This window comes from Triplophysa dalaica, chromosome 18 (genome assembly GCF_015846415.1).
Source record: "Triplophysa dalaica isolate WHDGS20190420 chromosome 18, ASM1584641v1, whole genome shotgun sequence".
Taxonomy (NCBI): Eukaryota; Metazoa; Chordata; class Actinopteri; order Cypriniformes; family Nemacheilidae; genus Triplophysa; species Triplophysa dalaica.
Window position 1 is genome coordinate 12,911,072 of NC_079559.1, and position 21,953 is coordinate 12,933,024.

Sequence of the window (21,953 nt, forward strand, 5' to 3'; positions counted from 1 at the left end):
TGTTGTAGCTCCAAAAGTAAAAAAAAAGAACTGTAACAATTTTATAACTCCGGTTTTTAATATTCTTCCCCAAAACAAAGCTCAAATTGTGTTGTACAATAATGTTGCAAAACTATGACATGTCTGCAGTATGTAGACATCAACATAATAACTAAATTTGTATAGATAAAGTTAGCTTACATTATAATAATTTAAAACAATTCAAGGTATTTACTACAGTACATTTAAAGAAGTATAATCCAGCCTTAAACTGAAAATATTTGAATTGCATTTTCACATCAATGGATTATTTACTCCCTTGCAAGTCTAATAGAGTCTTCTTTGATTGTCTTAAACAAATTCACAGAATAATTAATCATTTTCATCAAATGTAAAAAGAAAACAACACAGAAAAAATAACTGCACCTTGTGTGACGTTGACATTATATATATTATTATACCCCTTCATATTCAGTGTACTAACCTTTTTAATTTTAAACCTGACTAGCACGTCTGCTTACCGACGTTAGTCCTGCTTCTCAAAGTCTTCTTGTTTGTGTGTGCTGGAGTTCGAGCGGGAGGCAGGGGCCCTAGAGGCTTATTTAGCATCTCACCTCTCCTCTGCTCTGAGCACCGCTCCCAGTCTCAGCACCAGACACACTCAATGGCTCTGAATTGGAGCGAGGCCCCAAGGACAAAGGTAGGCATGTTTTAGGGGTGACAGTGGTGAATGTGCGGTTGAGCATTCGTCTCCTAGGTGCTACCAAAAGAGGCATGCTGGGAGCTCTGTGTTGCTTGGTCTCCATGGGAAGTGCAGAGGGAGTTTGTGTTCTCAGTAAGTTTGTTAGGCGGGTCTCTAGGCCGCAGAGCTCTCTCTCCATGTAGCTCTGTGTTTCACAGCGAAGCTGAGCCAGGTCTTCTCGCAAATCCTTCTTTAATGACTCCAAGCTCGACAGGACCTCCTTAAACAAGGCTACACATTCATCCTGTCAGTCCTGTTTGTATCATTCAGCATCTCAGAACTTTTCACTTCAGCCGTTTCTCTTTGTCTAGCCTGGTTCAGTGTCTCCTCCTCAGATGGGGTGACCTTAACGGTGGGCGCAGGTTCGCCCTGCTCTCGTTTGCTTTTTTCCAGTTCCTTGACTTGGTTTATAACATCCAGTATACCCACACGTTCACACTCCAGACCGGCTTGCGTCCTGATCTGACTTCTCACCAAGGTAAAGACTGAATGGATTCTCGCCTGCTTTTCTTTATCTGCAACATTAACTTCGTCAACCGGTTTTGATTCTTTTTCCTCCTCTGCTTCATCCTGTGGTGGAACGGTTGAACAACCATTTTCGTCATGCGAAGGTATTTCTTCCCTCTCTTGCTCCTCTCTGCTCTTCCTCTTCAGCAACCACTTCTGAAGAACGGCTGGGTTCTCCATCGACTCGTTCATGGCTGTATTATCTTTTATTTACTTGTCTTCACTTCTCATTCTTGTTTAACTATGATGTCAAATGTTGAAAATCGAGTGCAGCTAAGTGACACTTACAGTGTGGGTTTTTCCCTCGAGATGTAACTGGCCAATCAATGCCTGACTTAGACTCAATGTTCTCTTGAGAAATATACCACATGTGCATAAACACCTTTCCCCCTTAACGCACAGAAACGCTCATTTAAATTTCAGGTAAAACCAGCCTAAACAAGCTGCATTGCTTGCTCTCAAGAGGTTTGGATTTCTGAGAACATGTACAGAAGAGTTTTATACAACACTTGCAACAATTACAATACTCTTACCGATTCTCGGTACAGTAACAGTGGGTTTTACGATTCTGTTATCAGCTTTCATGTCTTATAATAAGGTCTGAACAAAAGACTCAAGTCATTCCAACATAAAACAAGATATTCTGAAGATTGTTGGTGACCTTCTTGATTTATAATGTATGAATTTTTTTTCAGAATATCTTCTTTTGCATTAAGAAGATGGTGACATGGGGTTGAGTAAATGGTGAAAAATATTATGTTTGGGAAAGCATTCTTAAAAACTATTATTTAAATGAAAGCTAAATGAATTGAAATTAATTTGCAGAAATTGCATCACACCAGGGTTAACATTGTTTTCAGTGTCAGTTAAACCAACATTAAGAAAGTCACCAGAGGGTTAAAACCATTTCGAAAACAAATAAAATAGTTGTAAAACGCTTTCGGTTTATAACCATGATGTTGCATTTTTACTAACATGTGATGGGATGATGTTTAAATATTAGTGGTCAGACACTGTCATTTTTGTATTGAATGTTCATTTCTTGTTTTCTACTGAAGTTGAAAAAGTGAAATTTTGATGAAATTAATGAATAACCATAAATATTTTTTGTTTATCCTAAAGGTGCATGAACTTTGTTAAACATTACCTAATGTTCTATGACGGTCTGGATTCTAAAAGGGATTCTAACGGGGGAAAAATTAAATAACAAAAACAAGTTTGATTGACATTTTGACCAAAAAAAACCTCTTTAAATTTTGCATAGTCACACTGAAAAATGTAGGCGCAACCAGATGACCAATAGGATTGAAGGAAATGTATGCCTCCTCTTTACCATTTAGACAAACAGCAAAAATCAGTCGTGAAAACATATACTCTCAAAACCGGCAAAGGTCCAAAACAGCGGTTGGCTGAAAACCAGACTGAAATGTATAGGCTAATCGAAAGGAAGACCGCTTTTATCATAAAAGCAAAAAGTGCCATTTATTTGCATAATAAACGAGTTATAATATGTAGGCCTAACACACAGTTATATCACATATTAAGAGCATCATTAGTGTTGCTTTCCTCCTTTCTGAGAACCGGTGGGCGGAGACTCCTACATACCGCTACAAATTCACATCTGGACCATCTGCACTCACCTCATCTCCTTCTTGCGACTGTCCCAAGAAAAGAAGATGGTAAGACATTTGCATTTTAAGACAATAATCTGTTGTTAGAGGGGGAAATATTTACACTTTATAAAATATGTTCTTATTTATTTTTCATTCCTTTGTTTCCTTTTAAGGTAAAACACTTTAAAAGACTCATAAATATATTATTCTTTGGTCCATTCTTACCCATTTGCATTTTTTGTGTATTATATCAAATAAAATAAATAATTCAAAGAAAGAAAATGTTCTTTATAGCCTGATTGTTTAGTCTCGAGCACATGATGGATTTGAATGTCTTTGATTTGCAAACCGACTGTCAATATTTTATCTCCAGACTACCTACACTGACAAAGGTGAAAAGGTATGAGGTCATTATTATTATTCGAAGTTACTTTTTAACCTTTTTCCAAATGCATTTTTATTGCCATCAACGCGTTATATTTAAGACTGATCAGTTACGAGACAGTTACAAGTGAATGTATAACTTTTATCGCTGCAAGTGCCATCGTTGTTTATTATGTTTACAGCATGAGGAGGGCAGATTTGTCTGCTTTGACCACATCACTTTCTGGGTTGGAAATGCAAAGCAGGTATTTTTGAAAAGACATAATTTTGTTGAATTGTTTTGCTTGTGAGTTAAGCTAAGAGGAGGTGTCCTATAGGGAGATGCTATTGGCTCTTTTAAGGGGTGGGAGCAATAAAACATGCAGACCACCATCCTCCCGCACACTAATTTAATCCACATTGAGACTTTTGGAGCAATTCTCAAGCATACCAGTAGATGGTGCCATTCTCACACTCTATATGTTAAAGACGGAACGTCATATCAAGTTTAATTTCTTAATATTAGTTGATTTACGTTTAAATCAAATTCATTTTAATGTTTTATTATTTAACTTTTTATGTTGTGACGTATCGCAGGCAGCGTCGTATTACTGTAATAAACTGGGTTTTGAACCCTTGGCGTATTGTGGGCTTGAGACAGGCAGCCGTGACATTGTGTCTCACGTGGTGAAACAGGGGAAGGTGAGAGTCTCATTGTGCCACCATTCACCACTCTTTAATAAAATATCTATACATTTTATACAAATTATTTCATGGTTACATCTTTTCCTTTTTTCTCAGATTATTTATGTCTTCACATCTGCCTTAAATCCCGGCAATAAAGGTAGGCCCGTCAGTTAGGAAAATATATACTATTGTAATAGTTTCGTATTCGATGAACTTTAAACCCACGTTCTTTTTGTTTGTATTCTACATTTTTTAATGGACAGAGATGGGCGAGCACCTGGTGAAGCATGGAGATGGTGTTAAAGATGTAGCTTTCACTGTAGAGAACTGTGACTACCTGGTGGAGGTGAATGATGGTTTTCTCACTTGTTTAATATCTTCTTTTTTACAAGATTTTTAACGTAATTTTTACTTTTGAGTGTTTATTTGCCACAGAAAGCGATGGAGCGGGGTGCCATCATTATTAAGAAGCCCCATGTTGTGGAGGATTCGTTTGGCAGAGTGAAGCTGGCAGTGTTACAGACAGTATGTTAAATATCATGTATAATGTTGATTTTTGCCGTTTTTACAATAAAGCATATTTTTTTTTAATTCTTATTCTTTATTCTATAGTATGGGGATACCACTCACACTTTTATCGAGAGGACAGAGTATAATGGACTCTTCCTGCCTGGATTCCGCCAACCTCTGTTCTGTGACCCCTTCCTGGTGAAACTGTAAGCGTCCAATAGTTCCATAATAAATACTTTCTTCATTTAAAGAGTGTCAATATGTTTTTGATGTCTCTTAATGTGATTGTTTTTTGTAGGCCAAGCGGCAAACTTGACTTCATTGATCATGTGGTTGGAAACCAGCCAGACAATGAGATGGTGCCAATAGTGGAATGGTAAAAGGATAACCATCGTAAAACCATGAAAACCCAACGTTGAAAGCTATGAATGAAATTTCAAGCCTGCATGACTCTCTTTTTTCTGCAGAACACAAAAGAAGATATTTTGAAGAATGTTGGTTACCAACATTGGTGCCGAATGACTTCCATTGTAGACACAATCGATGAGATTTTTTTTAGAATATCTTCTTTTGTGGTCCACATATTCATGTTTTGAATGGCATTAAGATGAATAAATGATGTAATTTTTATTTTTGGGTGAACTATCCCCTTAAGGCCCTTTGTGCCAGGATTGATAGTCCTGAAACATGCAGAGCAGTCAACAGAGGTACAACATTAGAACAGCATAAGCCTTGGGGGTAAACTCCCTATCCAGTCAGAATACACCAGGAGTCACTCCCAAAGGATCATTACTGTGTCTCTATGGTGATTGTAGAACAGGGATAGAGGGAAACCGTCAGACAAAATACAAGGGGAAGCGATAAGGGTTGTATTTTACTCACCGGTCGTGGTCAAATACTGTGTACGAAAATGTTTAGTAGTTATGACTCAGCAAATTACTATAGAAAGGGTCCAAGACACCATCTGGAGACAGTTACACAGCATGGAGGTAAAGAGGGACGAAAGGGGGGCAAGAGGAGGAGCCCCTTGATTTTAAACAGGGTACTAGGCGTGTCACGGGGTCTCGCTCAGCTCTTCTGACAGACTGTGAACGGATGAATGAAAATTGATCCATTTTTGTCATAATTTAACTCATAATTTTATCCATATAAAACCTTTCCAAAGCTCTATAATGTTCTTACAGTATGGAAGTAAATACTTATTGTACAGATGATAACTTGATGCTGGACCATATTTTCACACGAACATCACGTTTATCTTTGATTTGTGTTTACATGAAGGTATCAGAGGAACCTGCTGTTCCATAGATTCTGGTCCGTGGATGACAAGCAGTTACAGACTGAATACAGTGCACTGCGCTCCATAGTGGTGGCCAACTTTGAAGAGACTGTTAAGATGCCAATCAATGAACCGGCCACCGGAAAGCGCAAGTCTCAGATCCAGGCATGCATTATTTTCACACGACACATACTAATATAAAAAACTTGTATGCATCTCTTCATCAGCCTTTTCTTATCAATCTCTTTTTAGGAATACGTGGAGTACTATGGTGGCGCAGGGGTTCAACACATCGCCATGAACACCTCTGACATCATTTCAGCAGTGAGTGAACTGAGAATAAATGTGGATGAGCAATGGGTTTGCGTTTTATAGTAAATGGTTGACAAGGATATGTTTCTATCCAGATTCGCAACCTGAAGGAACGTGGTATGGAGTTTATGTCTGTCCCTGACACTTACTACCAGCAGCTCAAAGAGGAGCTAAAGCACTCCAAGGTTAAAATTGCAGAAGATATAAGCATACTGGAGGTAAGCTAATGTTTTAATTTGAATAAAGTTAAAAGGTAGAATGATGCAGAGTTCAGAGTTTGAGACATCAACGATGTATTTGTTTCTCATTTGTCATACATTCATATAGGAACTTAAAATCTTGGTGGATTATGATGACAATGGCTACCTGCTCCAGATCTTCACTAAACCAGTACAGGACAGACCCACTGTGTTTCTAGAGGTCATCCAGAGACACAACCATCAAGTAAGATTGCAGTAATATTTCAAAAGCTGCATAGGCCTACGTTTTTATCACTAAATACTTTTACATTTTACATAATATTGCGTTAAATTGCATTACATTATAAATTATTGAATACTTTTTTAAAGAAAATGTATTAAGGGTTCTAATGTCGAATAACATTCCTCTGTTTCAGGGGTTTGGTGCTGGAAATTTCAAATCTCTTTTTGAGGCAATTGAAACTGACCAGAACGCCAGAGGAAATCTCACCATCCTCACTTCTGATTGCACATCAGAAAAACTCTAAATGCTTTGCCTCACTTTACACTTTGAACAAAGAAATATATGTGGTAACATATCCCTCGAAAATTAATCATGGTTCTACTAGAGTTAAAACAAAAAAAAAAACATGTAGTCCCATAGCACCGGTTCGTCTGTAAGATCGGGAGATTTGGAAAACATCTGCTGTGTAAAAATATCCAACAAACGTCTTAGAAAAGAAAGTTTTACACACACTCTAATTCATAAACATCTTACAGACATCTTATTAAATGTCTTGCTGACAGTTGACGTCTTAGAGATGTATTAGAGCTAACTTAAAAAAAAATAGGCATATGTCTTGTAGATGTAACTGCAGACATCAAATAGACGTCCCCCAGACGTAGGCCTATGTGCTCTGTCAAGGTTAATTTTCGAGTGGGCATGTTAGGATAAAAATGTACAATGTTACTTATTTTCAATGGCTTTAAAAATCCAAAGGCCGTTTGTATGAGAAGCAATGTGCCATAAATTGTAACCAGTAGAAATAAACCATCATAATGTGACAAATGTCTGCTTATAGCTTATCGTTTAAATGAAACCCCGTCATGGTAACATACTTTTAAGTTTTCTGGTTGGCAAATTTATACATTAAAGCAGTGTTACATTTTTTATAAGAAATTACATTGAGGCTGTTAAAGGGATCCTTCATCCAAAAATGAAAATGCTTTCATAATTTACCAACAGATCCCCCATTTACTACCATAGTAGGAAAAAAATACAAATTATAGTCAAAAGTGCCCCAGAACTGTTTGCTATCCTACATTCTTAAAAATGTCTTATTTTGTATTCAACAGAACAAAAACAACAATAGTGTCATTTTTCCTACTATGAGAGTCAATGGGGGGCAAGATCTGTTTGGTTATAAACATTCTTCCAAATATCTTTCTCTGTGTTCATCAGAACAAAGAAATGTATACAGATTTGGAACAACTATAAGGTGAGAAAGTCATGACAGAATTTTTTGGTGAAGTAGAGCCTCTAAGTAGGTGCCAGATATTTTTCAGTAGCCTTGTGCCTATGACCCACAGTGGGGAATTAGCTCAGATGGTAGAGCGCTCGCTTAGCATGCGAGAGGTAGCGGGATCGATGCCCGCATTCTCCAAGCCTTTTCCCCCCATTGCATTTGTTTGCTAAAAGTATTGACATATAGAACGTCTTTCCTATAATGTCCTTTCTAAATATATACAAGCAATTAAAACATACAGTATTAATAAAATACATTCTTTGCATTTTCTAAGTGGACAGTAAATAACAGTTTATTGAAAAAATATAGATTTTTTTATTTATAATTCACAATAAATTCATAAAAACATATTTGACTGAAATTACAAATTAAACCAGGTTTTTCCTACAATAATCATGTTTTATTTTTAGCAAAACCCTATTACTCGCATATTTCCCTCAGTCTCACTACAAGTAGCTAGTTTCAGCATGTAGTTTGCAGTTCAAATTTGGTAACACAAATGGTAACCAATCCAACAACTGGTTTCCATGTTTATTATAATAAAACCATGGTTCATTTTCTATGATCCTGTATGATTTAATCTTTCAAACAATATGCATGATGAATATGTTAAACCAGAAACTCATCAAAATGCCCGAAAAGCCTGCTTGAAACAAAATGTTGCCAAATCTACATATAAAACTGGGGATGACATGAATGTGTTAATGTTAATAAATCCTACATACTTACATACTGAACAGGGGTTTGTGCTTCAAATATAAGAGTCTGTTTATTTTAACTATGAATCTTGTTTACTGCTAATACCTTAAGTCTGTGAGATGAGTCCGTTTTTAGTTGAGTGTCCCTCTGCAGTTCTCTGCACCACAGAGGCAAGGGATCTTCTCATCTTCAATAGGAAATTTGTAATCGTAAGTGATTTCTTCATTCACACCAATAGGTTGTCGGGAATAAATGACAATCTTCTTTTGAGCTTCTACTGTGATGACCTTTGCATAGCAGTTTGGCTATAAAATGGGAAAAAAATAACCAGTAAGCACAGAACGTTAAAAAAGCAAATAAATGACATTAATTTACATTAATGCATTTTGCAGACTTATCAAGCTGTATTTTATATTTTGTGAGTATTTGTCTTTTTATATTTAGAATGATAAAGATAAACATTTTCTGGTTGAAAAAATGGAAACATACATTGCAACTGTGATTGATGAACCGTGCCAGGTTACCGCACTTTGTTGCATCAATGATCGTGTCCTGGTCGACCCGGAACAGATAGCTGCTTCCAATTCCCTCTTTTTCATAGCGACTTTCACGCATGTCTGCTATTACCTAAAAGAGGGATTTAATCAGAGCTTGATTTGAAGGCATCCCCCCTTGCTAGAAAAACCCCTTATAATTATTATAATATAGATTTTATAATGCAAATCGTCTCAAAGTAATCAAATATTTGACCACCCCATCCCTATTGAATTCTTTATACAATTCAACCCTGGATATAATAAGAAGTTCATTTATGTTCATCCTTATTTGTTAAAATAATATCATTTTGTGTGTCACCGCACTGAATTTTTTTTTGCCAAAAAAAATTGACTACTATCATATTCCAAAAGTCATTTATTTTGTGTCACAAATTTTAGAGGACTTAATTGTCTGAGCAGTGTGAATCTTACCTGTCGAATACTTTGGCCTACATATTCAATTATCATTTCATCTGCGGCTATCGGTTCCTCTGCAAACATCCCCCAGTCATGGATACGACTCTTACCGAAACGTAGCTTCTTCTTCCGGAACTGTAAAGTTGAAAATAATTTTGCTTTGTGGTAAATATAAAAACTGTTCTAATTGTACTTCCCATTCTGGGTTATCCTGTTTTTGGCAAGGTTGCCTCACCTTGAGTTGGTTGAACTTAAGAAGGTCACTATCGCAGCTGAAGGAGGACAACAGCCGGCGTTGTTCCGCCCTAAGTTCTGAGCCTGATCTGGAAGAAGGTGGAATCTGTGCAGTTGCGCTCTTTGCCTGCGCATACAAGCACATCGAATGACTTTTAAATAATTTGTAGGTTTCCTGACTCCTATTTGTCTTTGTAAATAAAGAAAGTTGACGTAATACTGACACCTACTGGTTTAATACTAATATGACTGGAGTCTGTGTACACCATCAGATAAGGCGAAATGTTTGCCTCATTTATTTCTTCTAAGTTCTAAATCTCCTATCACATTAAAAATAATATGAAACATGACGAAAACGTATGCAAACTTTAGATCTGTTGGTTACTGACATTCTTACAAATATCTTCCTTTGTGTTCAACAGAACAAAGAAATGTATAGTGGTCTGAAACAATCTGAGGGTAAGTAATTGAGACAGAATTTTCTTTTTTGGGTGCACTGTTCCTTTAAACACAAATAAAGAAACAGTCCATTTAAGATTACTTTGAACCCTCTCACCTGAGCGTCTACAGTAAACTCCTCTGAAGAAGAGTGTGCATCACTGATATATCGCAGTTTTTGCCTCTTGCTGATGTAGTAGTAACCCTCGCTGCGTGCACAACCTGTCATGTGATTCCGGACCCCGTCCAGCCATCGTCTTGCCATGTCGTCGGGAATGCTGGTTGGTGAACCAAAGTCAAGGAACGATAAACTCAGCAACATTAATAAGATTGTAGATAAATCTCGCAGGCTGAAAACACAAAGAAAGATATCTGGAGGAAAGTTAGCAACTGAGAGTTCAGACTATAGTAGGAAAAATGACAATGGTAGTCAAATGAGCCCCAAAACTGTGTGCTTTCCTTAATTTCACAAAATATCTTTTGTTGTGTTGAACTACTATGGTAGTCAATGGAGCCGCAGAATTGTCAGCAGCGGACGTTCTTCCAAATATCTTTCTATGTGTTCAACCGAACAAAGACTTGTATACAGATTTGGAACAACTAGAGGTCGAGCACTTCATGGCAGAATTTTCATTTTTGGGTGAACTATCCCTTTAAATCTGATTTATTAAAGGATATGAGGATGTGCAATCCAACGTGTCTCGGGAAGCCAATCACGATCATTATTCTGGAGCAAAAGCTTCTCATAGGTGGCCTTCAGATGTCTTATTTCCTCCTCATTCACGCCTTTAGTCCAGACAGCACGGATGAGCAATTTCTCTTTTCTCTTTGAGCGTGGAGAGAACATGGAGATTTGCGGCCTCGATTCTCTCCACGTTCTCCACGGGTAGGATGACTCTTGAGGTCTTGGTTTCTCCAACACTCTCGGGTTAGAACTGTCATCTAACCTCCGAGGTATATCAGATATGTGATTGGAAGGCCTTAAAATTTGATTTGAAGATGATTTTGTCGTTACATCTTCCACGTGTACCAATGAACACTCATTTGCAGTGCTAAATTGTTTAGTCCTTTGCATTTCAATCCTTCTTCTTTTCATTTTAATCCGCTCTTTGCGTCTTTTTAAGCGTGATGCGTCCAACGCGGCCGATACTTGATGATTGGAATGACCATCTATATCGAGATTAAAATTCTGATGATCTGGTGAGCGAGGACGGCGTCCACCAGCCCACATATGGACGAGTTCTTGGCTGGGTGGGTGCCGATCGGCCCACAGGTCCCTATAGTTTACGACAGGTGGAGATGGAGTCATATCTCTCCCTGGTGTCCTGGGGATCTCACTATCAGCACATGGAGATGTGTTAGGGAAACATAACAAGTTACAGATTCTAAATCGAGAAGACGTCATCCCCTCCGAGTCATAGATTTGGGCAGGACCATTCATCCTGCCAGGGGTTTTTGGTCTTTCCTCATACACGGGATATGATAAAGCAAGAGGGGGACAATCATACAAGGTGCCTGTTGGAGAAGGAGGAAGAGGTAGAGGTGTAGGTGGACCTGGAGGTAGAAGATGGTCTTCCAGCTCGTCATTCTCCAGACATCCGCCGGGTGTGGGCGGGAGCTCATCCACCTCGACAGCAGGAGGCGAAAATCTACGTCCTAGCTCCATTTCGCTGTCGGACACAGAGCCGGTGGGTGTGATGGGTCTGAGATTCGGAGAATCCTCAGCTGTTTCTGTAATAATAATTCCTTGGTCTTCGGAATCTGTAGAATTTTGGGTCTCCAAATCATCTAAAAGCATTTTGAAGTTAAGACTTTCAACTAAATAATATCGATTCGATCTAAATGACTTACAACAACAATGAAAGATATACAGTATATATACTTAAAACTAAAATAATATATTTAGAAATAAATATAAACTGATGCGATACATGGGTTGCTGTGCACAGTACTGCCACATCAAAAATTAACAATTTTACCTGATAATTCTCTGTATGAAGGAGACGGTGGACTCGGCAGCCCGGGCTCATGATCTGAGAAGAATATCACCGGATCAGGTACTTTAAATCTGTTTGTCAAACACTGTTTTACTGGGTCCTGGAATGTGTATCGGAGAGGCTCAGGCAGCTTTAGACCTTGCATGTAAACTCTAACACTCAGTTCCTCCTCTGGATTTTCTGCTATTCTTGAATCTAAATCTAAAAGATCAGAACAACAATTTATAATTTGATTGTAAACTAAAGATTTGAACATTATTTTATATCACTCTGACACAGTTTATGTACTTGAGAGAAAACTGTATGAACTCTTATTGTGATGTTAAGTATTTAAAGGGATAGTTCACTCGAAAATGAAAATTCTCTCATGAATTACTCTCTCTCTAGTTGTTCCAACCAAATCTTTATACATTTATTTCTTTGGTTGGACACGTAGAAAGATATTTGGACAAATGCTTGTAACCAAACAGTTATTAGACCCCATCGACTACAATAGTAGGAAAATGACACTGGTAGTCAAAAGTGCCCCAGAACTGTTTGCTGTCATACATTCTTCAAAATATCTTTCTCTGTGTTCAACAGAACAAATACATTTATACAGATTTGGAACAACTCGAAGGTGAGTAAATTATGACAGAATTAAAAGCAGTTTAGAATAAATTTCTTTTAAAATCAGCATACTGTGGGAAATGCAGTAAAAAACATAAAAAAGTATAAATTTGGCTCAGTAAATATAATAAAAATAAACAGTTATATTAACTTAATAAAATCATAAAATAACTTAATAGTATTAACTTAAAATAACTATAACTTAAATAAATATAGTATCTTAATTAAAATAATTTAACTGTAGGACATAGTAAATATTTAATTAAAAATCCAACAGTTCATTTCTTTAAAATGCACAAATATTATTTAAGTTTATTTAATTAGTAAAATAGTATTTATTTAACACATTATATTTTTAATATTTTAATAAAAAATCTGAAATCAGTGAAATATTTGAGTCATTCAGATTTATTTGTTTTTTTTTAACTCGCGGATTTCACAGTTTTAAAATGTACACATTTTTTGTAGTGTAAATTGTTTCCCGTAAAATCACAGTAAGTGTAGTTTACTTATGGAAAAAGTCTCTAGTCTTTGAATGTTCAGTTCAAAGACAAGATCAAATAAAAAGACTAAGGATAATAATGTACAGACATAAAGATGTTTTGTCAATGCAGTGACCCCTAGTGGATAAATACAAATCAATCATGTTGGGAGAACGATTTTTGGTTTGGTCTGTAAGGTTTCATGAAGAACCATTACCTGTTTCATAAAGTGGAAAAGTGGTTTTTAGTCTTTTTTATGTCTAAATATTTTTTTAGACTATAAATTGTTAAGAAATAAATATGCTGTTTTTAAGGACCTGTGACTCAATGATTTTTGGGGGAAAAAAAGGTTCTTCTTACGACATGGCTGCAAAAATTTCCTTTTGAAGAATTAAATGAACTTACCCAGCCATGTGTGGTCCACGTCACTTTCAACAGAAAATGGAGCAGATGGAGTCACAGGGGGTTGGAGATCTTCCTCCCAGTGCGTGAAAGATGAGTAAACCGGAGTGTCCATCATCTCCCTGTTGTCATTATCATCCTCATCTGATGATATCCATATCACTTCTGGCACACTTCTGTTGTTAACTTGTTGACTTTCGGGTGAAGAACTTTCACCATCCAGCTGATCGTCCTCCTCATAAGATAGAGAGTCTGAGAAGTCTTCACTTCTATCATCTGTGGATTCACAGAAAGATCTAGAGGATTCTGAGGAGCCATTTACAGAGGGAGAGTCAGAGACATTCCTGGGAGATACTAAGGAGTCATATCCTTGGCTCTGAGATGCAGGGGAGCCTAAACTTGTGTTGCTGACAACATCTGAAGAATAAAAATGAACATGATTGTGGAAATGGAATCTACATAGGAACTTTAATGGATATTAAAATTAAACAATGCAGAATCATAACAAACCTGTATCTGAGTAATCTTCATCTTCCCTGATAGTTTCCTTATCTTCATTTAATTCATCAGCTTTCCTCTCCTGGAGACACAAAACATAAAATCACCACACCTGGGGCTCAAGATCAAGATCCGATTTTCATTTGGATTTCTTTCTAGCAGGTCAAACATACCTGATCAGACATCTGAACAGCCTCAGATTTTGGATCTTCCACTTTCTGAGAATTCTCTTCATCTTCTTCATCATCACTATCTAACACCAGAGGTCTGCAATGTCTGCGTTTAACCAGGGCATCTTCACTGTCCTTGTTTTCTCCATCATTCACGATGGCTGTTTTCTGCTCTGGTCCTTAAAGAAAGAAATGTTGACCACATTTTCCAATTTGCCAGATCGAATTAAAACTAATGCAAATATATTTAGAAACTTCATAAGTAAGAAAACAGCACACCTTAAGGGTGATTTAAATAATACAATAAGCATCTAAACATAAAAAAGTGAAGCAGCCAAACTGACCTTCATCATCAGAATGGTCAGGACTTGGTATAGGACAGATCCTTTTGACCTCACTGGAGTCCTGATCGATTTGATTCTTCCTCTTTAAACAAAACAAACACAAAACAAAATTATTATTACAACAATTTCTTGTCTGAACATTGTAATACCTGAACAAAAATTTGAACAGCATAAAGGTTGAATGATAAATCAGTGCTCATTTTTTGATGAACTGTCCCTTTAAATAAAGAGCAAATGTGATGAGTTATTGTAATGCTTGTACCTTAAAAGAAGGTAGTTTAATGGCACCATGCTGGCTTAATATTTTTCCTGTGCTCAGTACAGTGCCTTCACAACCTGCAGTCCCAATTTTCAAGCACTTCTCTATCCCTTTAGGTTTGTTTTCTTTATTTCCTCCAGTTTTAATAGTAACAGATGTGGCAGATACCTGGAGACACACAACAACACAGCAGCAATCTTTAATTAATCTTCATATATAACATACCCTATTATTCATACAGTCGCGGACAAAATTAAACATATTGAATTTACTTTAATTATAAATTTACTAGTCATAGGTATGTGTTAAAGTAAAATTATAATTTTTGTTTCATTCCATGACCTACTTACAACATTCGTTTCAATTTGCAGAAAATGAGAACTGGAGAAACAGGTCAAAGTAACAGAAAAGATGCTCTGTATTTTTTCAGACCCCAAATACTGCAAAGAAAACGAGTTCATATTTACTTGTATTTAGGGAAAGTAAAAAAAAAAATGTGATAACCTCGATTTTATCACAGTTTTCATGTGTCTTGTCATGCTGTTGGATGTCACTCATGAGGTTTAATTTTCTTGAAATTCAACATACACCGGACTGGAATGACCACAATACATCTATATAAATATAAAGTTATATATATAACAAAATATTATATATATATATATATATATATATATATATAAAACAAAATATTTTTATTAAAATGAATATATGTTTAATATAAAATAGCTAAAGAGAGATTTATCTTCATTGTCAAGTTTTTTTTACTAGTTCAAGTAAAAAGGATATACCATAGGACACATGTGAGGTTTATTTTTCAACTAACCATACAGCTGCATAAAAATAAGAGACTACTCCTTTTGTTCAACAGCATTTCTAGATGTATTGTGGCCATTCCAGTCTGTGTCTGTTGAATTTCAACAAAATCTAACTTCAGGAGATGGCCTATTTAATCATAGTCCGTTTTAAACTAATACATGTATCGGGATATACATGTATCAGGTATGTAAAAACATTAGGATTGTGTCGTTTAACCATGAATATGAGCTTGTTTTTTGGAGTTTTCAAGAAAACATTGCACGTTTTTTGTTATTTGACCAGTTTGTACCATTTCGGGTGTATGCATATGCAGTAAAAAGATCTATATGGAATTTAGGAACAATATTGTTACTAGGTTACAGCATGCAACAGAAATCTTCATTTTACTTAATCATTTACCTTTAAATAGTCAATTCTGAAAAGTTCAGAGTGATCTCTCAATTTTGTCACACACCAAAAGAAAAATAAATCCCACCTTTGCTGCCTGTTCTTTGTCATCCCACCAATGATCAAATGCTTTAAAGGCCACAAGCTCAATCATCCTGCGATATATGTCTTTCTTTACAATAGCCCGCAGCTCAGAAGCGATGACAGCCAGAACTCCATCTACAGTAGTCTTACTGAGAGATTCTTTCAAAGGCATATAACCTGGTGGGGGAACGGAGGGATTGAATCTGGGCATGGGGTGCAGGGGCCAAGGTGGTCTGTACCTCAACATGGTAGATGAACATCTAGGTGAAGGGTAAGGCGGGCAATGAGTTACGAAATTAAAGGGAGGAGGGGGGAAGGCGGGAGAGATTGATGCTTGTCCTTGTGTTATTCTAGTAGGTATGGGAAGAGCCATTGGACTCCTCCAGTTTGGTGGCCTACAAACTTGCTTGACTTTTGGTGGAGGATATGCAGGTATCAATAGAGACACTGGAGGAGGAAGTGGGAGGTTTGAGGGTATGTTAGAAGAAAGGGAGGGAAAGTGTGTAGGTGGTGGTGTAAGCACTGCTGGTGGGGCTATTTGAGAAGAAATTGAAGACACATAGCTTCTGTTGCTACAGATCACTGGTATAGTAGACGGTTCATCTGAAGTGTTGTCATCTTCATTTGAGGTGAGGTTGACCTAGGAACGACATCCATATTTATGTGAATACTGGAGGTGAGAAGGTTGTTTTCATAGTTATAGAGCAATATTCGTATATCATTACATTTATTTTTCTTAATATTGATGTTATTATTTCTTCAAGCTTATGCTGTTCCAAAACTGTATGACTTATTGTCTTCTGGGGAACACAAAGAGCAGAATGTTAGAGACTGAAAGACACGGTCACCATTAATTTTCATTGTAGGAAAATGGTACCATGAACTCGAATTGTGACTGACGCTTCTAGCTCCTTACATTCTGCTTTTTGTAATTCTGTATGTGATTCTAAAGTCAGCATTTTCAGTTTAAGTCATTGTGTATCTATACGTAATTATGCATTGTCAACCATAAAAAGTTATGTGACCCTGTAAATGTGATCATCTGCATTTTAAAGATGATAAAATACCTTTTATACTCGTGATACCTGTGCAACTGTTTGGCCTGTGCTACAAAACATTAATCCTCTGTAGCATCAGTGTTTTGTGTAAAAAAGTTAATGTACCGCACCGTATTTCATTTCAGATTCTTTGTTATGAAGATCGTGATTTGCTTTTTTGCCCTACACTACGTCATCATTAACCATCAAATTCCGGTTCCAATACACAAGAACAGAGAACGCATGGAAGTCTCAGGATGTGTTCTCCATATCAAGGATGCATCGATTGATTAAATACTTTCTCTCAGTCAGGAAAGAAGTAAAAACATGACGACATCTCAATGCTCTCTCAGCTGCTGTAGTGCTTCAAACGAGGGGGGGTGGAGTGAGCAGTAATTTAGAACAAGCTCAAAATTACACAATGGTCCTTTAGCATCCTTATGATTGTAGGCATAAATGAGAATGTTATAATTTTGACCCAAACAATGTTTTTTTGGCTATAATGCAAATATACCCGGGTTAATTATGACTACTGGTCCAGGGTCACATATGGAAATGTGAATGATGAAATAATCCTGCATTGATTATCCTATTTATCCTATAAAAATCCTCATAATCGAATAATTCATTGAAATAAAACAATTGAAAGTGACAATAAATTTGCTTTTTGCAATATGTGAGTATGGCGTAATCATTTTCCATTTAAGTCATAATTTATCTATTCTTAACTATACAGTCAACTCCGCAATTACTGTCACCCTTGGTAAATATGAGCAATGTAGACTGTATAAATGAATCTTGATTGTTTATCCTTTTGTCGTTTACTAAAAAAAATCAGAAAAAAATCAATTGTTTAATTAAAGCAAAACAACTGAAAGCAGCCATCAATTTGGAGTTGACTGTATGTTTCATAAACTATCATCAACTTGTAGTCTTTTATAAGTAGATGCCATCTGGACTTACAGTGATGCTGCTGGAGGACCTCTGGGCTGACTGATGTTCATGTTCCTCTTCTTCCAGGTTAGGAAGTGGAGTAGGACTCACATCTTCAATACCAGATTCAGGAAAACTGTCTCTTGAATGTGAGCCAACATTAACTGCATTATTCTTGTCACAGTTTAATACATCATCCGGCTCAGGATTTGAGGAGCTGGAGGCTTTCGAAGAGAGCTGTGGTTGAAAGACAGAATCTATGTTGTGGTCTTCAGCTGTAGTTTCTGAGTCTGAACACTCTTGGCTAAGGATGGGCAGAACAGGACTTCTGGCACTAAGAAGCATTTGAATACGAGAGTCAAGGCTGTTGGGCTTAACGTCCGGAGAGGGAGACTCAGGACGAGTGGGGTCTGATTTATCCTGTATGGTTTCAGATGAGAGGCACTTTTCCAGGGTATATGAGCGAGAAAACTGATCTTGCTGTAAATTGTTTTCACAACGATTGTGGTCCACCTCTTGGATTGTCTTACAAGGTCCTTGGGAAAGAATTTCACGTAAATTATTTTCTGCATTATTGTGCATATTTGGACGAAAGTCATGAACGTCTACTCCAATGGTGTTTTGAGGCAGTGTTTCTAAAAGAGTATCTTCAAAAAACGATGTGTGAATAACACTGCGGTTCTTGACCGACCCAGTAAAGTTTGGGCTTAAACATACATCATGTTTGTTTTTATAATGTGTATATTGGGTGATGGATTTGAGCTTATCTGACTTTGGATGTTCCTGAAATTTACTGGGAGGCACATGACTGGATGAAGATCCAGAGCGATTATGAAATCCCCTATATACAGGTCTATGTATATAGTGATGCTCTGGCCTACGATTGTATGCATTTTGGTATTTCCTCCCAAGAGATCTGCCCCGGTGACCTCTACGCACGTGAGAATTGTTTCCTGGAGTTCTTTGTGTATTCGGGAAACATCCATTTTTAAGTCCACTGTGTATCCAAAAGTTTTGTACAGCACCTTGTATAATGCTAGGTTTATCTGAGATGGACTGAAGTTGGGCAGACTGAAGCTGTGAGATGTTTGGGATGGACTGGCGACTAGACGAGGCATTGGGGATTGTCTGTAAAGCCTCATTTTGGGTTCTATCACACTGGGATGGAGTGCCCGGCCTGCTGTTGGTCAGAGAAGGGGTGCAAGGAGTCTCTTGGTATTGAGGGGTCTGCCAGAAGCTACTGGGTGTGTCCTGATGCATACTGGAGTAGGCGGTGTCCATGGATAAAGGAGTAGAACAATCCAGTGAGGGAGAACCATTAAATATTGAGGACGATGATGACAAGAAGGCATAAGACAGCTTCTTTAGTGGTTCACACTCCTGAAAGATCGATAGAGAATAAAGTCTACAATTGAAACAAAAATATAACAATGCGATTTTAAAGCTAAAGATTTTAAACGACACTAAAGAATTCAAAATGCTCTCTGTGAATGTATATTTATTGTGTGCATCTCATTTTATATCTCAAGTCAATTAAATGTATTTCTTTAGTGCTTGTTACAATTGATCTAAAATTACACTGTAAACATCAATAACAGCTTTAACTTGGTAAATGACCATGGAACAAGCGAGTAAATCCACAGATAGTCATGCGTTAAAAGATTTTTAATGCACTTCACAGAGACAACCTCCGCTCCACGTCGTGCATTAAAACCCTTTAACACACATAGTATAAGATTATAAACGTAATATGAAATAAAAGGGGAAAGGAAATACATTTACATCTCATTATAGCAAAGTTTTACTAGTCAAGAGCATCCATATTGCTTTTTTTATTTCTTTTAATTTCATTTCTTTTAAAAAGAGGCATTTTCATACCTCAAGAGTAAATATGGAATGTACACATGCATTTTTATGATTATTAAATAGCTGAAACAATAAGTCAGCTTCCGGAAAACAAAGACCACAAGTATCCAACTGTGTTTTTTTCATATAAGTAAAAGTCATTTAATAACAACCAAATTACAAAGACAAATTGTTTGCTAGATATACTTACAGTGAAGCAGTCGGTGATTGAGGATGGTGACTGGGGACCCCAGGCTTCATCTCCAACAGGGAGAGTAAATGGGGTGTATAAACCACTAACAAGCATTTGGAAGTATCGCTTTCGCTTTAAGCCTACAACCAATAAAAGATTATTGTAGATATACCATATTGTGAAATAATGCAAAATTTCCAACAATACACAATGAATGCAAATACATTATATATATCTAATTTACAACTATATTTGAAGAGTTCAATCGCAAAAACAGATAACACCGTTTTTAAACATCTATAAAAATCATGTTTTTTAATGTGCATTGCAAGTAATATCAATCTGCAGTTTTGCTTGTTTTGATTAAGTACTGTAATAACGCGAAAAACGCAACTAACATGATAAAAACATGAATTTTGAGGTGTCTGTTTTGCTAATAAACTCTATTAAGAAGAATATTAAGCAGGAAATTAATGTATTTACCTTTGGGGTCAAACTCCACATGAATGTTATTTCCCATCACAGAAGTGTTATGAAGCTTTTGCACCGCGTATTTTGCTGCCTTTACAGATTCAAAAATGACCTTCGCTATTCCCAAATGCTTTGTGTTCTTTGGATTGTACAAAACGTTCAACTCTTGAACTTCTCCAAATTGTTTACACATGTCGAATAGGAAACCATCTCTAATGTTGTCATTGAGCCTTGTGAATGTCAACTCCTTTGGCGAGCCAACATAATACTCATCAACCTAAAAAAGACAGCAAAAAATAATCTCTTAGGTTTTTATCGAAGTATGAGAACACACATCAACATCGGGCTGATATATATGGACCTTTGGGTGGTGTCATGTTTAAATATTGTGATTATAAAGCAGTAGGACAGAGAAATATATTAAAATATTTGAGAAGTAAATAAAATATTTCTTTCAGAATTTCCACTAATATCCCAAATCCCCAAAAAACACCATACGGAAACCATCACATAAATTCATATGGATTTAATGGTTGTACTGGCTGAAACCTCTATGTTATAACTTTCTGGGTTAAGGCGGAAAAAAAAACATTTGACATTCTTATAATGATTAACGTTTCATGGTTCATAATACTTTATAATAGTATTTATAACAGAACCCAATATAGATTCTATTGTTCTTGTTAGCAGGGGTAGGCAATATGACAATATAAAGTTTTTATTAATACTATGATTTCTGTAACACACATGCAAAATATTTCAACAATTATTTACCGACCTTGAATTTCGAAACTGTAAGATCTACTTCTTTGAATTTACTCAAAAAACGAGCAATTCTGGGATCTCGTACAACATCCACGGGAAAACATCCAGGGTGCTGCCATTAGAAAACAATTTACAAAACCAGCTCTATTTGATCATTCCACAATACACAGACAATGTACACAACATCTAAACATGAATGACCGTCATTAAACGAACATAACATACAAATGTAACCAGGTGAGATCCATTAAGATTGACTCACGGGTGCGCTGAAGTGTCGTCCATCATAGCGGTACAGTTTTTGACTTTCACTGGTCAAAATCGGATCAAGAATCAGTTTGTAACTACTCCAGTTTGGAGCTGCATCCTCCACGTTTTGGGATCGATTGTTTTTGATGAATGTTTCTGGAGTAGAGAACCACAGCACACGGTGAAAACGAGTTATGAATACAGTAGGCCTGCGACAGAAGTGTTTTTCGCTAGCTTTGTTTCTTACCGTTATCTTTCTGCTGACCCTCCTTTTCGACGCTTTCGTACATGATTCGCAGTCATTGTCCAATCTTGGTGAATTGCTTTTTATGTAACTTTAAGCGAATAAGATTTGTTTAAAACACATCCGGAATCTGTTGTTAAGGAG

The 21,953-nt window shown here is 36.7% G+C and overlaps 2 protein-coding genes and 1 non-coding gene across 7 annotated transcripts; 2 read left to right on the forward strand and 1 right to left on the reverse strand.

The window, feature by feature from the left end:
* The first annotated feature begins 841 nt into the window (after positions 1 to 841).
* Positions 842 to 7,236, forward strand: hpdb (4-hydroxyphenylpyruvate dioxygenase b). 4 transcript variants are annotated; one of them, XM_056772783.1, is made up of 16 exons: positions 842 to 1,199; positions 1,333 to 1,424; positions 2,807 to 2,907; positions 3,215 to 3,241; positions 3,408 to 3,470; positions 3,802 to 3,906; positions 4,006 to 4,048; positions 4,155 to 4,237; positions 4,327 to 4,416; positions 4,504 to 4,607; positions 4,700 to 4,777; positions 5,683 to 5,845; positions 5,933 to 6,004; positions 6,088 to 6,210; positions 6,320 to 6,436; positions 6,609 to 7,236. In XM_056772783.1, the coding sequence occupies exons 3-16, from the start codon at positions 2,905 to 2,907 to the stop codon at positions 6,717 to 6,719; spliced, it is 1,182 nt and encodes a 393-aa protein (XP_056628761.1). In that variant the 5' UTR covers positions 842 to 1,199; positions 1,333 to 1,424; positions 2,807 to 2,904; the 3' UTR covers positions 6,720 to 7,236. The 4 variants fall into 4 exon arrangements, with proteins under 4 accessions (XP_056628761.1, XP_056628759.1, XP_056628760.1 ...); XM_056772781.1 differs by having other exon boundaries at positions 1,333 to 2,907; XM_056772782.1 differs by lacking the exon at positions 1,333 to 1,424.
* Positions 7,237 to 7,375: 139 nt separating this feature from the next.
* Positions 7,376 to 21,948, reverse strand: setd1bb (SET domain containing 1B, histone lysine methyltransferase b). 2 transcript variants are annotated; one of them, XM_056772780.1, is made up of 20 exons: positions 21,813 to 21,948; positions 21,579 to 21,721; positions 21,330 to 21,428; positions 20,564 to 20,828; positions 20,099 to 20,220; positions 18,073 to 19,422; positions 16,077 to 16,712; positions 14,786 to 14,950; positions 14,524 to 14,605; positions 14,183 to 14,358; positions 14,022 to 14,091; positions 13,515 to 13,928; positions 12,157 to 12,219; positions 12,001 to 12,054; positions 10,700 to 11,809; positions 10,140 to 10,306; positions 9,585 to 9,710; positions 9,365 to 9,484; positions 8,886 to 9,023; positions 7,376 to 8,701 (listed from the first exon to the last, which is right to left on the reverse strand). In XM_056772780.1, the coding sequence occupies exons 1-20, from the start codon at positions 21,853 to 21,855 to the stop codon at positions 8,528 to 8,530; spliced, it is 5,517 nt and encodes a 1,838-aa protein (XP_056628758.1). In that variant the 5' UTR covers positions 21,856 to 21,948; the 3' UTR covers positions 7,376 to 8,527. The 2 variants fall into 2 exon arrangements, with proteins under 2 accessions (XP_056628758.1, XP_056628757.1); XM_056772779.1 differs by having other exon boundaries at positions 12,001 to 12,219.
* Positions 7,763 to 7,835, forward strand: trnaa-agc (transfer RNA alanine (anticodon AGC)). The gene has a single exon. It is a non-coding gene; the product is annotated as a tRNA-Ala (tRNA).
* Positions 21,949 to 21,953: the final 5 nt, after the last annotated feature.

Bases quoted from the DNA above. Each gene is read 5' to 3' on its own strand.
- setd1bb (XM_056772779.1), bottom strand. From the start codon at position 21,855: ATGTACGAAAGCGTCGAAAAGGAGGGTCAGCAGAAAGATAACG. The intron at 14,606-14,785 runs GTACAAGCATTA...TTTTGTTTAAAG, and splicing joins TTAAACTACCTTCTTTTAAG to AGGAAGAATCAAATCGATCA. The intron at 9,711-10,139 runs GTGAGAGGGTTC...TTGTATGCGCAG, and splicing joins AGTTTACTGTAGACGCTCAG to GCAAAGAGCGCAACTGCACA.
- hpdb (XM_056772781.1), top strand. The intron at 4,049-4,154 runs GTAGGCCCGTCA...TTTAATGGACAG, and splicing joins CTTAAATCCCGGCAATAAAG to AGATGGGCGAGCACCTGGTG. The intron at 4,608-4,699 runs GTAAGCGTCCAA...TGTTTTTTGTAG, and splicing joins GACCCCTTCCTGGTGAAACT to GCCAAGCGGCAAACTTGACT.